The 12,519-nt window shown below is 46.7% G+C and overlaps 1 protein-coding gene across 1 annotated transcript; it reads right to left on the bottom strand.

Moving 5' to 3' along the window:
• Positions 1–1,381: 1,381 nt before the first annotated feature.
• On the bottom strand, positions 1,382–9,691 carry GPR83 (G protein-coupled receptor 83; the record flags this gene model as incomplete). Its single annotated transcript, XM_083371849.1, has 4 exons — positions 1,382–2,027; positions 3,418–3,551; positions 5,073–5,198; positions 9,320–9,691. The coding sequence occupies 4 exons, from the start codon at positions 9,689–9,691 to the stop codon at positions 1,382–1,384; spliced, it is 1,278 nt and encodes a 425-aa protein (XP_083227975.1).
• Between the last annotated feature and the right edge of the window lie 2,828 nt (positions 9,692–12,519).

The raw sequence follows: 12,519 nt of genomic DNA on the forward strand, positions 1-12,519 counted from the left end.
CTGAATTAGGGCTCTCCGCTCGGTGTGGTAAAAATATTCAAGATGGCGACCATGTTGGTGTGATCAATTCTCTGCCCATATTTTTATGGGTGTTGCATATGTGATGCACTTAAAAACCAGGTGGAGCTTTGAGTGCACTATTGTGGTTGCCATCTTGAATTTTTGACTATCCCCGCCCCTGCCCCCCAGACCATGAATAAAACAAGTTTTAGGAGGAGATATTATTAGTAAGAGAAAAACACAGAAGCAAGGTGTGCTGATGGAGGCAACCTTGAAGTGCTTGGTTTTCAGTTTGCTTTATCAAAATTGCCATGGCGACTTAATTCCTGGTTTTTTTATTGCGACAAAACCTCTTTCTTGAGGATTATAATGGTAGAAGGGTGGAGAAGTAACTTGAGCTTTGCTAATTATGAATATTGATACTTACATTACTTATTGTCTATGTGTATGTATGACTATATCATTTTCTCCTCTTTTCCTGAAATGTATAAATATGATTGCATCCTTTTGTCTGCAGCAGTCCTTCCCATTGTTTTCTCAAGGGAATTCCTCCAGGGCACACTGAGTAAATAAGTTCTGCAGTGACCTTTCATTATTGGTTTTTGGGGTCGCCCTGTTCCTGTGGCTCCTTTGCTTTTCCAAAAGCACCACCAAGTTTAAGTATCGCATCATAATTGCTATCATTTTGAGGCTGAAATCACTGCTCTAGACACACCAAGTGGTTGAAAAATCTCAGCCTTGCCCCAGGAATTATGGGGTGCTGCTTCTTTTATCTCCTTCTCCTGCCACTGAGAGTTTCCTAAAAATAATTAAGTGCATTCCCAGACCTTCATGCCTGAAAGCTATTTCCACCCCTGTTGAGGCCTGTGAAGCTTCCCAGACTGATTTATTTTAGCTGCAAATGGATGTTCAAATGGGGTTCCCTTTAGGCAAAGATTAGAGAAATCTCCCTCTTCTTCTACGCAATAATAATCTACACTGTTTTTTTGTCTGCAAGTTATTTTCTTTCAAAATAATGACATTAAAACCAGCATTTCTCAACTTTGGCCACTTTAAGATACGTGGACGTCTCCATGCTGGCTGGAGAAATTCTGGGAGTTGAAGTCCACATATCGCCAAGTGGCCAGGCTTGAGAAGCGCTGCATTAAACCCTCGGGTTGGGCTCCAGCTTCAGACAGTGAAGGTTTCGACCCCGATACCAAGGCTTTTGGACTGCAGTTTTTTCCATCACTCATGGAAAGCAGCAACCTAAAGTGATGTCCACTCATATAATGCTGATGTGGTAAGTTCTTGTCAGAAAGCACGCAATGTGGATGTTGCAAAGGCCTGGACAGTAGATGACCCAACTACAAAACTGTTACTAAACCAGAGTGAGGCTGCTTCATTCCACATTCAAGTCTCCTCCTCGCTGCCTGTTGTGATCAGATCGACAACAGAGATGTCTGTCTGGGCAGTTCCTGTGAGACGACTCCCTGGCCTGCCGAGTGGGGGCCTCTTGCTCGCAGCAATAATTGCCATCCCAGGTGAGTCTCAACTCAGCCGATATGCACTGCAAGGACTGATTGCTGGAGGCAGCCTTCTTACGGCACATTCCCAGCAGGGCCCTGAGTTCTGTGCGGAAGCCTTCATTGAGCCAACAGTAGATGAAGGGGTTGTAGCAGGTGCTGCTCATGGCCATCCAATGGAAAGCAAAGTAAAGGGTGTTGCTGTTACTGATGGCCTGGTTGGACATGAGGATCAAGTAGCAATTCAGGGGGAACCAGCAGACACCAAACACCAACACGACCACCAGCAACATCTTCAGGGTCATCTTCTTTTTCCGCTGATGGGCATAGTACTGATCCACGGTCACATCGCCAATGGCGTTCCTCATCCAGAGTTTCTTGGCCACCGATATGTAAGTGATGGAGATCACTGACAAAGGCAGAACATACAGAAGCACAAAAGTGGCCAAGTCCAAGTACTTCCAGTAGAGATCTGTCGGAGGAGGGAAACTGGAAAGGCACACCATCCGGATGGTCCTATTTCTGGAAGACAGAAGAAGAGAAAGCACGCTTTAGTGGAAGAAGCTGCACCTTGGAAGGTCCGTTCCTGCACAAAGGTGGAGGTGATTGAGTCTCCTGTGTATCTTCTCTCATTTGACAGAGGACGGACAATACTCTACAGCTCATCTTTTGTCAGCTCACCAGTCAGACTAATCAGACAAGTCACTCAGAGTAACTTTAGGTGCCACTGCAAAAATATTGTTTTGTAAGGATTTTGGCCAAAATTATTTGATGGAGGAAGTTAATAGAGACACATGCAATTTGTTAAAACAAGGATACTAGTACTTAGATGAAATTATTTTTTAAATTGTCAGTCATACCTTCTTTCAGTCAATGAGTCAAACGGTTAATTGTATTGCCTGATTTTTTAAACAATTTTTTTGCTGATTGGATCTCAGCTTGGAATCTGTCAGGATAAAAGGAGAGCTATCCATGTTTTTTAGAGTATTTGGAAGAAATGCTTTTTGATCTTGCATGAACACAACAGGAGCCTGGGAGAAAAAGCTACCCTGAAAGAATCTTTTGTGACTAAATTCCTTAAAGCAGGATCATCTTCTTTCAGGTTTGTGTAAAAGCTGGAAAAAAGGGGAGAAGCAATTGCGTTACCTCTTTAGAAATAGGGGACAGGCAATTGTGTTCACTTCCAAATTATTTTGAAATATACACTTACCAAATATGAAGCAATGAAGAGTGAATAGTAATGCAGGCTTTGCTTTTATTTTTCCAACATTAGTATGTTAATTTTTAAAACATTATTGGGTTTAATTTTGACTATTAAATACTTCAAGATGTTTTATGGAAAATTAAATATATAAATATATACACGTACTGTGTATGTGTTTGTGCCTTTGAGTCAGCCTTGACTCTTAGGAAAGACCTGGACTCATCTCTGAAGTTTTCGTCAAAAGATTTTCATGAATGGTTTGCCCATTGCCTTCTTCTCGGGGCTGAGAGAGTGACCGGCCCAAAGCCACCCAGCTGGCTTCGTGCCTAAAGCAGGACCAGAACTCAGGGTCTCCTGGTTTCTTGCCTGGTGCTTAATCTCTACACCAAAGTGGTTCTCATCTACACGTATAGTACATGCACACTAGGAAATACCAAACACAACACAGACTCATACACAAGACAGCCATGTCAGAAGGGTGTGTGTCAAAATCTGCACAAAGGGCAGTGCAGTATCACAGCGCAAGCCTCTCCCCTGTGGAACGTACAGGTGCATGGCATACAGAAGGGAGGAGGTTTCAATCATGAGCGAGATTTCGATCCCTCCCCAATCCTTGTGGCATTGCTCGGTCACCGTGTCTGATGTTCGGAGTGATGGAGGCCTTTTTTTTCCCCCTTGGCGATCCTTGGTGATCTTGATCCACCTTACCCGTAAGGCAGCCTCTCGAGCTTCTGGTAGATGGCATAGGGCAGGGAGAAGCAAGTGGCCATCATCCAGATGATCAGGATGCACAGCGCGCCTTTCACCAGAGACATCCGGGGCTTCAAGGGATGCATTATTACCTAAAAAGAGTCAAAGTTAAGCAGGCTGAAGCCTCCTCAAGCACCCAGCCGGTCAAGGAGATGGCACAAAAGGGGTGCCTACGGCTCACAGTAGTGTGTATGACCTTTTTGATGGCCTCTGGATGCCCCTGGGAACCCTGATGGTCAACGCTTCAGGGCAAGTTCACTTCAATCTTGGTGATTGACTTCCACTAATAATCAGCCTCTCCCGGTATCTGATGTGGGATGCCTTCCCTTTATCCCAGATGCAGAAGAGGAGTTTGAGTGCTGGACCAATAAAGAGGCAAGATCAGCAAATATGATTCTGCTTGGCCTCGGTTCAAAAAGGGTTTAAAAGGGTTGAAAATCACCAAAAAATTGACAACAGTCATTCTAGGTCCTTCCTTCCTTCCTTCCTTCCTTCCTTCCTTCCTTCCTTCCTTCCTTCCTTCCTTCCTTCCTTCCTTCCTTCCTTCCTTCCTTCCTCCTTTATATATCGTGCTGATGCATCATTCAAATGTTTTAATTTTTAGTTCTAGCATAAAACTTTTTAAAAAATCTGGCAGAGGTTTTCTTTTTTAATTCCGCTCTGGTTTTCCGGTACGTAGTCTAATAGAGTCATTTCTTTTCTTTTTTTCTTTCTCTAATATAAATAACACATACACATATGAAAAATGTGTACTGCTAAGCTTGTAAGCCGCCCTGAGTCTTTGGAGAAGGGCGGGATATAAATGGAATTAAAATAAAAATAAATAAATAAATAAAAAATAGAGAGAGTATGTACCTACTCTAAGCTACATTTTTAATTGTACAATAATAATATAGGTACATTATTGCACTGCTGCTTAATTTTTACATTAGAGATATTTTTTGAAGCAGAGGGCCCCAACCTTTTCGGCACCAGGGACCGGTTCCACGGAGAGAGGTTTTCCTGCAGACCAGAGGGGGCTGGGTCTCACATGCTGGAAATTGGGGCTTTGCTTGTTTGCGCAGACCGGTTTCTGGCATGCTGGCCCACGGACCGGGGGTTGGGGACCCCTGTTTTAAAGGATGTATTATAAGTGGTTTTTGACTTACAATCATAATTGAGCCCAACATTTCTGTTGCTAAGCAAGACAGTTGTTAAGTGAGTTTTGCCTCATTTTATGACCTTTCTTGCTACAGTTGTTAAGCGAATCACTGCAGTTGATAAGTTAGTAACTCTGTTGTTAAGTGAATCTGCTTTCCACATTGACTTTGTTCATCAAAAGGTCGCAAAAGGGAATCATGTGACCTCCCGGGGGACACTGCAGTCATCATAAATATGAGCCACTTGCAAAGCATCCAAACTTTGATCACGTAACCACGGGGAGGCTGCAATGGTCATAAGTGTGAAAAACAGCTGCAAGTTGCTTTTTTCAGTGCTGTTGTAACTTTGAAAGTCACCCAAAGAATGGTTGTATGTTGAGGCTTATCTGTATGATGAGGTTTTTGAAAAATTGAAACAAATATAATAGAGATTTTTAAAATAGTTCCCAGAAGAGAATCTACAGGGGCCCTTACCTGGTGGCGGTCCAGTGCAATGGCAGCAAAGGTCAGTGCGGACATGTGGACGGAGCAATACTGGACAAAGCGACTTACATGGCACATTGGTTTTCCAAAAAGCCAGGTACTGCTGACAAATCGCGCCTGGAAGAGAAAGTTAGGCAGAGCCTAGAATCCGGCCTAATGCAGGCTCAGATCAGGCTTATTCCATGTCTCTCCTTCAACAGAAGCCAAGCGGTGGACACACCTTCCCTTGATGCTACAGCAGCCTTCCCCAAACTTTCTGGCTATACGGACCAGCGGGGTGGGGGGAGGAGAGGGGACGGTTCCACGCAAGGAGCAGGCGCACATGTAGTTCCATTTGAGCAAGTGGCAGGCATGCGCATCAGTTGCTCGCCGTCTGTCATTTGCACAAATGGAGCTGTGCACGCATGTGTGCTCACCCACTGCTCACACAAATGCAGCTGCGTGCACAGACAGGCTTGCCCACCGCTTCTGTGGCCAGTTCCAAATGGGCCACAGAGAGGTACTGGGGCACTGCCCAGGGGTGGGGCACCCCCATGTTACAATCTTCTCACAACAGACTTATTGGATATGTTAGGTTGGGAGAGAGCAGCTGAACTTCTAAAATCAACCACTCGCTGAAGTAACTAGACTCAGCTAAAATGGGTAGCTTGTAATATTTACTGAACATTGACTGATCACAGGTGACATGGCTCAGATCTTAGTGAAGAATGCATTGCCTGTGAGCAAAGCAAGTTGTATTGTGCACCTGGGTGTTGGGTGTGAACTTCATAGGCTGTTGTTACAGCTATTCAAGCAACAAACTCAAAACATCTAGAACAGGGGTGTCAAACTCACAACATCACCTGACGTGTCACAAAGTATCACGACTTTTTTTCCATTGCTGGCAACAGGGTAGGTGCGGTTTCGCCATCACGCATCCGGCCTGTGGACCAGCACTTTGACATCCCTGAAGGAAAGGCTCATGACTTGTTTTGGATGCCATGTCAAATTGCAGTGCTGAGATGGGTCCAGGCAAAGGTCACCAATCTTACTCAAGTTGCCATGAAAGCCCTCGCAAGAAGGAGCAAGACAGCACCCCAAGCTGCTGCGGAATTTTTGATGGGGGGCGGGAATGGAAGGAGGATTCCATGGGGGGTGGTGTTTCTGGAATGGCTTCAGCATGGCACAATGTCTGCAAAGAACATGCCTGGAACATGTTCTTACACAGCCTTATGATTTCCAAGTGTAGAGAGTTAGGGTTAGGTCACCATGAACTCATAGAGCATAATGGACAATGCCAACAAATTCGGAGTGCTTTGGTATGGTCAGGAGGGCACTTACTTTTCTAGGCTGCCCTATGTTTTCTAGTAAAATACATGGGAAAATCCCATTGGAGGAAAATTCCATATGATCTTAAGCCCCATCATTCTCCTCAAGAAAACACATCACAGGTTCAACCTTGAAGGACCACCTTCCTTCAAACTCTTTCTCATCGATTCCTCTCTGTTCCTTGAATACTTGGGGGTACAATAAGATGGACTGGATCAAGGACCTGAACAAAGCAAAACAAGGCAAATCTAGGAGGTGACCATTCAACAGTTTCTGAAGAAATTGCATGTACAGGGTGGATTTGATTTAAATCAAGTCAATTTAAATCATGATTTAAATCACTAGTAAAAAGGCTTGATTAAATCAACTTGATTTAGATCATAATTTTTAAAGAGCAACTGTCATCTCTGTCCCGCAGTGGCTCCTCCTCTGACCCACTGTTGACTCACCAACAGTCCCATTCACTTTAATAGGACAGCTGGTGATGCCGCCATGACACAACAAGGTGAGGGACATGGCGGGCAGAAGGTGAGTGGATGCCAGCTAACAGGTGCTGCCATGATGGATCTGAAATGACAGGTGCTCTTTAAAAGTAAGGACTTATTTTTGCTGGTAGTTAGAATCTTTAATATTATTATTTGCAAACAAATTGAACATTTCCTATTTAGAATAATGAGATGTCAGGTTAGTAAAACAATATCAGAATCGATTTTAAGTTAATAGGTTAATCACACATACCATATTTCACCCAAAATTAGACCTATCCCTAAAATAAGACCTAACCTGATTTTTGGGGGTGGGCCTAATATAAGCCCTACCCCCAAAATAAGCCCTAGTTAGGACACTGCCCCCTTGGTCCCACCTCACTGCCACGATGGGGCAGGAGAGCATGTGTTGCACTGCTGCCACAATGAAGCAAGGCAGGTGGGGGAGAGGGGAGCTGCCCCATGCGCTCCACACCCGCTTACTTCAGAGCCCCTCCCCCAGCCAGGTAATTCCTTGCTCAATGACCTTCCCTTTCACTCCCCTTCCGAGCCAGACTACCATGCTACAGAGGATGGGCGGGGTAGGCCTGGTCCCCCTCCGCCATATCGGAGCCAGGGAGGAGTGACAGTGAAAGGCTCCATTGCGCTGTGCACCGCTAGAGGGGCTTTCTTTGCGCTTCACCCCACCGATCACCTGCCCAGTGGCAGCTGCCTCTAACTCCACCAATTCTCCCATGGCTTGCACCGTGACCGGGCAGTGCAAGCCTCTCCTGCCACCTCCGGGAATGAGGCAAGGAGCCCAATAATCTTCCCTCCTTTCTCTATGTTTGAAAGCAGAACCAGCCTTTTATGTTAAGGCCCTGCTCACTTTCCCAAATTCCAAACTCGCGCGCTCTAGGGATGCAGAGTGATTTCACTTTCCCGCCCCCCCCCCGCCGATCTGACCAGCACAAGCATTTTCGAAACTTTGGGAGCTCACATCCATGGCCATGAGGTGATTTTATGATGCTCCAGCAGCCCAATCTGGGCGTCGGAGGCCTGCAAAATGCCTCTGCTGCCCAGATCTAGGGCTGCAGAGCAATTTCGCTTCCCCCCCCCCATGGCTGATTTGGGCAGCAGAAGCATTTTGCAGGCCTCCGACGCCCGGATCGGGCCGCTGGAGCATTGCCAAATCGCCCCACGGCCATCGATGCGAGCTCCAGAGGCTTCAAAAATGCTTCTGCTGCCCAGATCGGCTGTGGGGGGGAGCGAAATTGCTCTGCAGCTGTAGATCTGGGCGGCAGAGAGAAAGAGAGATTGAGCCAGTAGGGAAGCAAAAGTGTGGGGAAAGGAAAGCATTGCAAAGTAAGCAAACTTACAAAAAGAAAATCTCTCTTTCTCTCTCACACTGTCTTCCCCCACCCCCTTTAATATCAGTGAGGCTCCTCCAATGGACCATGACCCAGCGTTTGCCCCAGTCCCATCCCCCCTCTGCCAGAGACCCTCAGATTTGCCCCAGTCCTGCCCAGCTCTGAACAAGTGCCCCTGAGGCAAGTGATGTTGAGCTGGCCACGCCCACACAGTAGGCCACGCCCATGCCAGATTAACAAGATGAGAGTTCCGGCACCTTTTTTTTTTTTAGAAAAAAAGCAGTGATCTCAGGGTTACTGTGAAATTCTTTGAACGCATCAATGCAGTGCATGTTATCTCAGCTTACAAAGCTTGCATTCATTGAATGAGTTTACCAAAAATGTAAATATTGCAGAATATACAGCCTCATGCTACATAACTTAAGTTCCATTTCATGCTGAATAAACTAAATTATTAATGTATTTTAAATAGAAAACTATATTTGGATAGATTTTTACTCCAAAAGCATTTTATTAAAATGTAAAAATACAAAAAATCCAATTTAAATTTTAAAAAATCCATTTGATTTTTCTAAAAAGTCATCGATTATTAGCCACCCCGTGCGTGTGTGTAGCAGTTGCCCTTGGGCGAGCAGCAGGTGAGCACACGGGTGTGCAGCTCCATTTGTGCGAGCGCTGCCGCTCGCGCAAGTGGAACTACCTGCTGCTTGCGTAGAACCGTCCCCTCTCCTCCCCCCACCCGGTCCGCAAAGCCAGAAAGGCTGGGGACGGTTGCTGCAACATCAAGGGAAGGCGTGTCCCTGCCTGGCTTCTGTTGGAGGAGGGAGGTCGCAAGGCTACATCTTTCCAGACCTGGCATCTCCTGTTCCAGGAAGACATTTGGCAAAGGAAACACCTTTTCAGAGGGGATGCGCTTTCCCAATCTTTCAGTCCTAGCGCCTTGGGCAAAAGGAAGGAAGGACCCCAGATCCATTGGAGACTTTTCCCTGGGGAATCTTGAGCCCCAGCCACAGGCCCAATCCACCGGTCTTACAGCGGAGGTGTCTGCGTTGGGGCCCCTCTTTCAGAAGGCAATTGTGGGACCGGGGTTGCTTACCAAGGTGAAGGGTGTGTTCAGGAGGGTGATCATGATATCAACTGCAGCCAAGTTGACAATGAAAAAGCTGGTGGCTGAGGGCATCCTCTTGTTCTTGACCACCACATGGCACACCACCACATTGCCAAGAAGAGAGATGCAAATAATGATCGAATAAGCCACAACCAGGAGAGCTTTAACCATCTGGCTCTGCGTTTCCTCTTTGTACCCCGTGTCGCTCTCGAAATCTCCTGGGCGGCTTACATCCAGGTCCTCGTGGAAGGAGGATCGATTGTGGAGTGGATAGAGGGTAGAGTTGGTGCTGTTGGGTCTTCCCACCCAACGGAATGATTTGGAGACGTGTGGAGAAGACAACCACACGTGCCTGTTCATAGCTGGGAGAAGAAAAAGCAACAGGAAAGTTTTCTTCTCGGCAGAATCACGGGGACCTGGAGGGATGTCCCCCTTCTTTCAACTTCTCTCCTTTTAGGGCCAGTCCCGGACTGGACGTTCCTCCAGATTTTTCAGATCCAGCCTGAAATGGAGGTTGTTTCCTTCCTCTTAAGTTCTTAGAGTTACTGTCTGTTTTTTCTTTCCACTCGATTTGTCTGCTTCCTCTCTCCCCAGAGGTCTTCAGAAGTGTGGAGTTTGCTTTCAGTTCCTCCAGGCTGGTTAGTTTTCCCAGCAACCAAAGCCACAAATGAAGAAGGAAAGGCTAGGAGGCAAGTAAGTCCTCCTCCAGGCTTTCTCCTTCCGCGTCCTCCTCGGAAGCCAGGCTGGACTCTGCCTTAGGTGTCATTTGCAGGCTGCGCCGATGTTTATGCTGAGCAACAGGAGCTGTGTACGATTCTTTGCCACTTAAATAAATAAATAAATAAATAAATAAACCTTTATTGTCAAAGTACAACATGTACTTCTTTCCAATCCCAGAAACGGCGGGGGGGGGGAGGGAGGTGCAGAGGAGAGAGAGAGGGAGGGAAGAGAGAGAAAATGTTAGTTGCAAGGAAAGACTTCCAGAGCCATTGCTGGGAGCTCCTTCAGGGGCTGGCTCCCCCCCCCTCCTCTCTTTCCATCATTTGCATGCAAGGCCAGGTGAGGAATTGTTTGTGGTCTTTGTCCACAGCTTGCAGCAAGTCACACCAGCGTGACTAAAGCGCTCGGAGACAGGTGGGGGCAACAGAAATGCCCGAGAGGAAATACTGGAACAAAGGGAGAAGGGGGGGCAGCTGCTGCTTCTAACCCTTTTGTGGGCGGAGAAGTTGCAGGTCGCCTTGTGGTCTAGGGGGGGGGGATGTCCCCTCCTTTCCTACGGAGAATTTGGGAATCAGGAAGAACTTAATCCAAGACCACACTATAAATCCCATCAGTCTACAACTGAGTCATAGGTTTGATCCAGCTTTTTCAAAAGTCACAATCTAACACACACACCCACCCAGGCCAAGAACTGGCTTCAACTAAATGCCTTTGCTTAAATCTCTGAGCAACCCCACCCCCAAAAAATCTGCCAAACTGGACCCTCCAGAAAAGGCAGCAGCAGTTAAGGAGGCATATGACCCCCAGCCTGCTGGTTTTATTTACTATGAACTATTGCTTCCTGAGAGAGCGCTGGGTGAATCCTTGGAAGGGACCATGCGCATGTTCCAAGGGAAACGTGAAGATGGGTGGACTTCAACTCCCAGAATTCTCCAGCCAGCGAAGCGCCGCTTTACAGAGACAGGATGGTTCTTTTGCCTCGTCTTGAGTCATTCAAGAGTCATTCTAGTGAACTTACCTGTTGAAGTACAATGTGAGATGGGAGCCTAACATCCAGAAAATCAGAGGCCCAAGGAAGCTGTGTGCACTTCTGCAGGCACAAGTGCACAGGGAGGGACACACACACAGAGAGAGAGAGACAGAGACAGAGACAGAGTGTGTGTGTGTGTGTGTGTGTTCTGGAGGTTATGGGATGAGAGGACTCTTCAGGCAGCTGCTTTCATGTGCTTCCCTCCTGGCCTAGATTTGTCCGGAAAGTCTGGTTACATAAATTGCAACCATGGTGTCCTAGAGATCTTAATTCAGAAGATGGAGAATTCTCCCCCATCCTTTCTTTTCACACTCAGTGTGTCACCAGCAGCGAGAAGATAAACCCAGCACCACTTAGTCCCTGAGTCCATAGCAGGGCAGGGTTGAGAGTGTCTGCCAATTTGTGCTTGCTTTTCAGTTCAGGCAATTCAAACAACTCAACTTTAGAAATGTCAGACTCTTTGAGAGTGATCATCCTATGGGGGAGAACCAAAAACACAAGTACACGTACAGACCTGAAGAAAAACACACTTGTGCTTGTTTGAAAAGTACAACCCAGAGAAACAAAGAACCTAGCAAGGTTATTCGTTCACCTGGTTTTCCAGGAGATTGAGAGACCTGGATTATTTAAAAAATAGCAATTTTGAAATGTCACTTGTAGCCTTTAATGGGAGAACAGGCTGAATTCCCAACGGGATCTGCTCCTGGTGATCCCTAGAATGAGGAAAGGAAGGATTTCCCCTACCCTCCCATCTTAGCCCTGCTCTTCCCAGTTTGAATGCTCTTGGCCGTACTGGATTTCATGCTCTCTTCCTGTAACTTAGCCCCCTGGGGGGTCTGTGGGCTTTGGCCCCGTGTATATATGGGTGTCTATTTGCTGCTATAACCATGTACAAAGGGGTGGGGACTTGCATCCTGGAAGCATGACACTTCTTTATTGCTGCACTGCCGATTTACAAGAATTGCGCCAGATTGACAGCATTCTCTTGAGAAGGGTCAGGTGAGGCTTCAGGGTCTCGGGGCGGTGTGTGTGTGTGTGCCACTTTCTGCTGTGCAAGGTGTCAAGAATGACTCACACTTTCACCTGTATTCTGCTTCACTTGCAGCTTGACAAAGAAAAGGGGGTGTGGGGGTGTGGAATGCAAGGGTGGGGGGAATGGCATCCAACCATCGTAGGTTCCCGTGAGACATTGCTCCCACCTCAAGGACACCCCGAGCAGATGGCCCAGCGTGGTCGGCTGGTTCCCATAACAAAATGAACAGAAGTGATTGATGGATGTAATGGACTGCGGGTGGCCCGTGGGGAGAGGGGGAATGAACTATGCTAGCTTTTGCCGGGAAGCCCAGAGCTGGTTTCGCTTCTTTTGTGCCAATGTGTTTTATTCAGTAAAGTTTTATACTCTTGGTAAAATAATGTCCCAGGAGTTTCTTTTTCTGGA

Source organism: Vipera ursinii, assembly GCF_947247035.1.
Source record: "Vipera ursinii genome assembly, chromosome: 12".
Classification (NCBI taxonomy): domain Eukaryota; kingdom Metazoa; phylum Chordata; class Lepidosauria; order Squamata; family Viperidae; genus Vipera; species Vipera ursinii.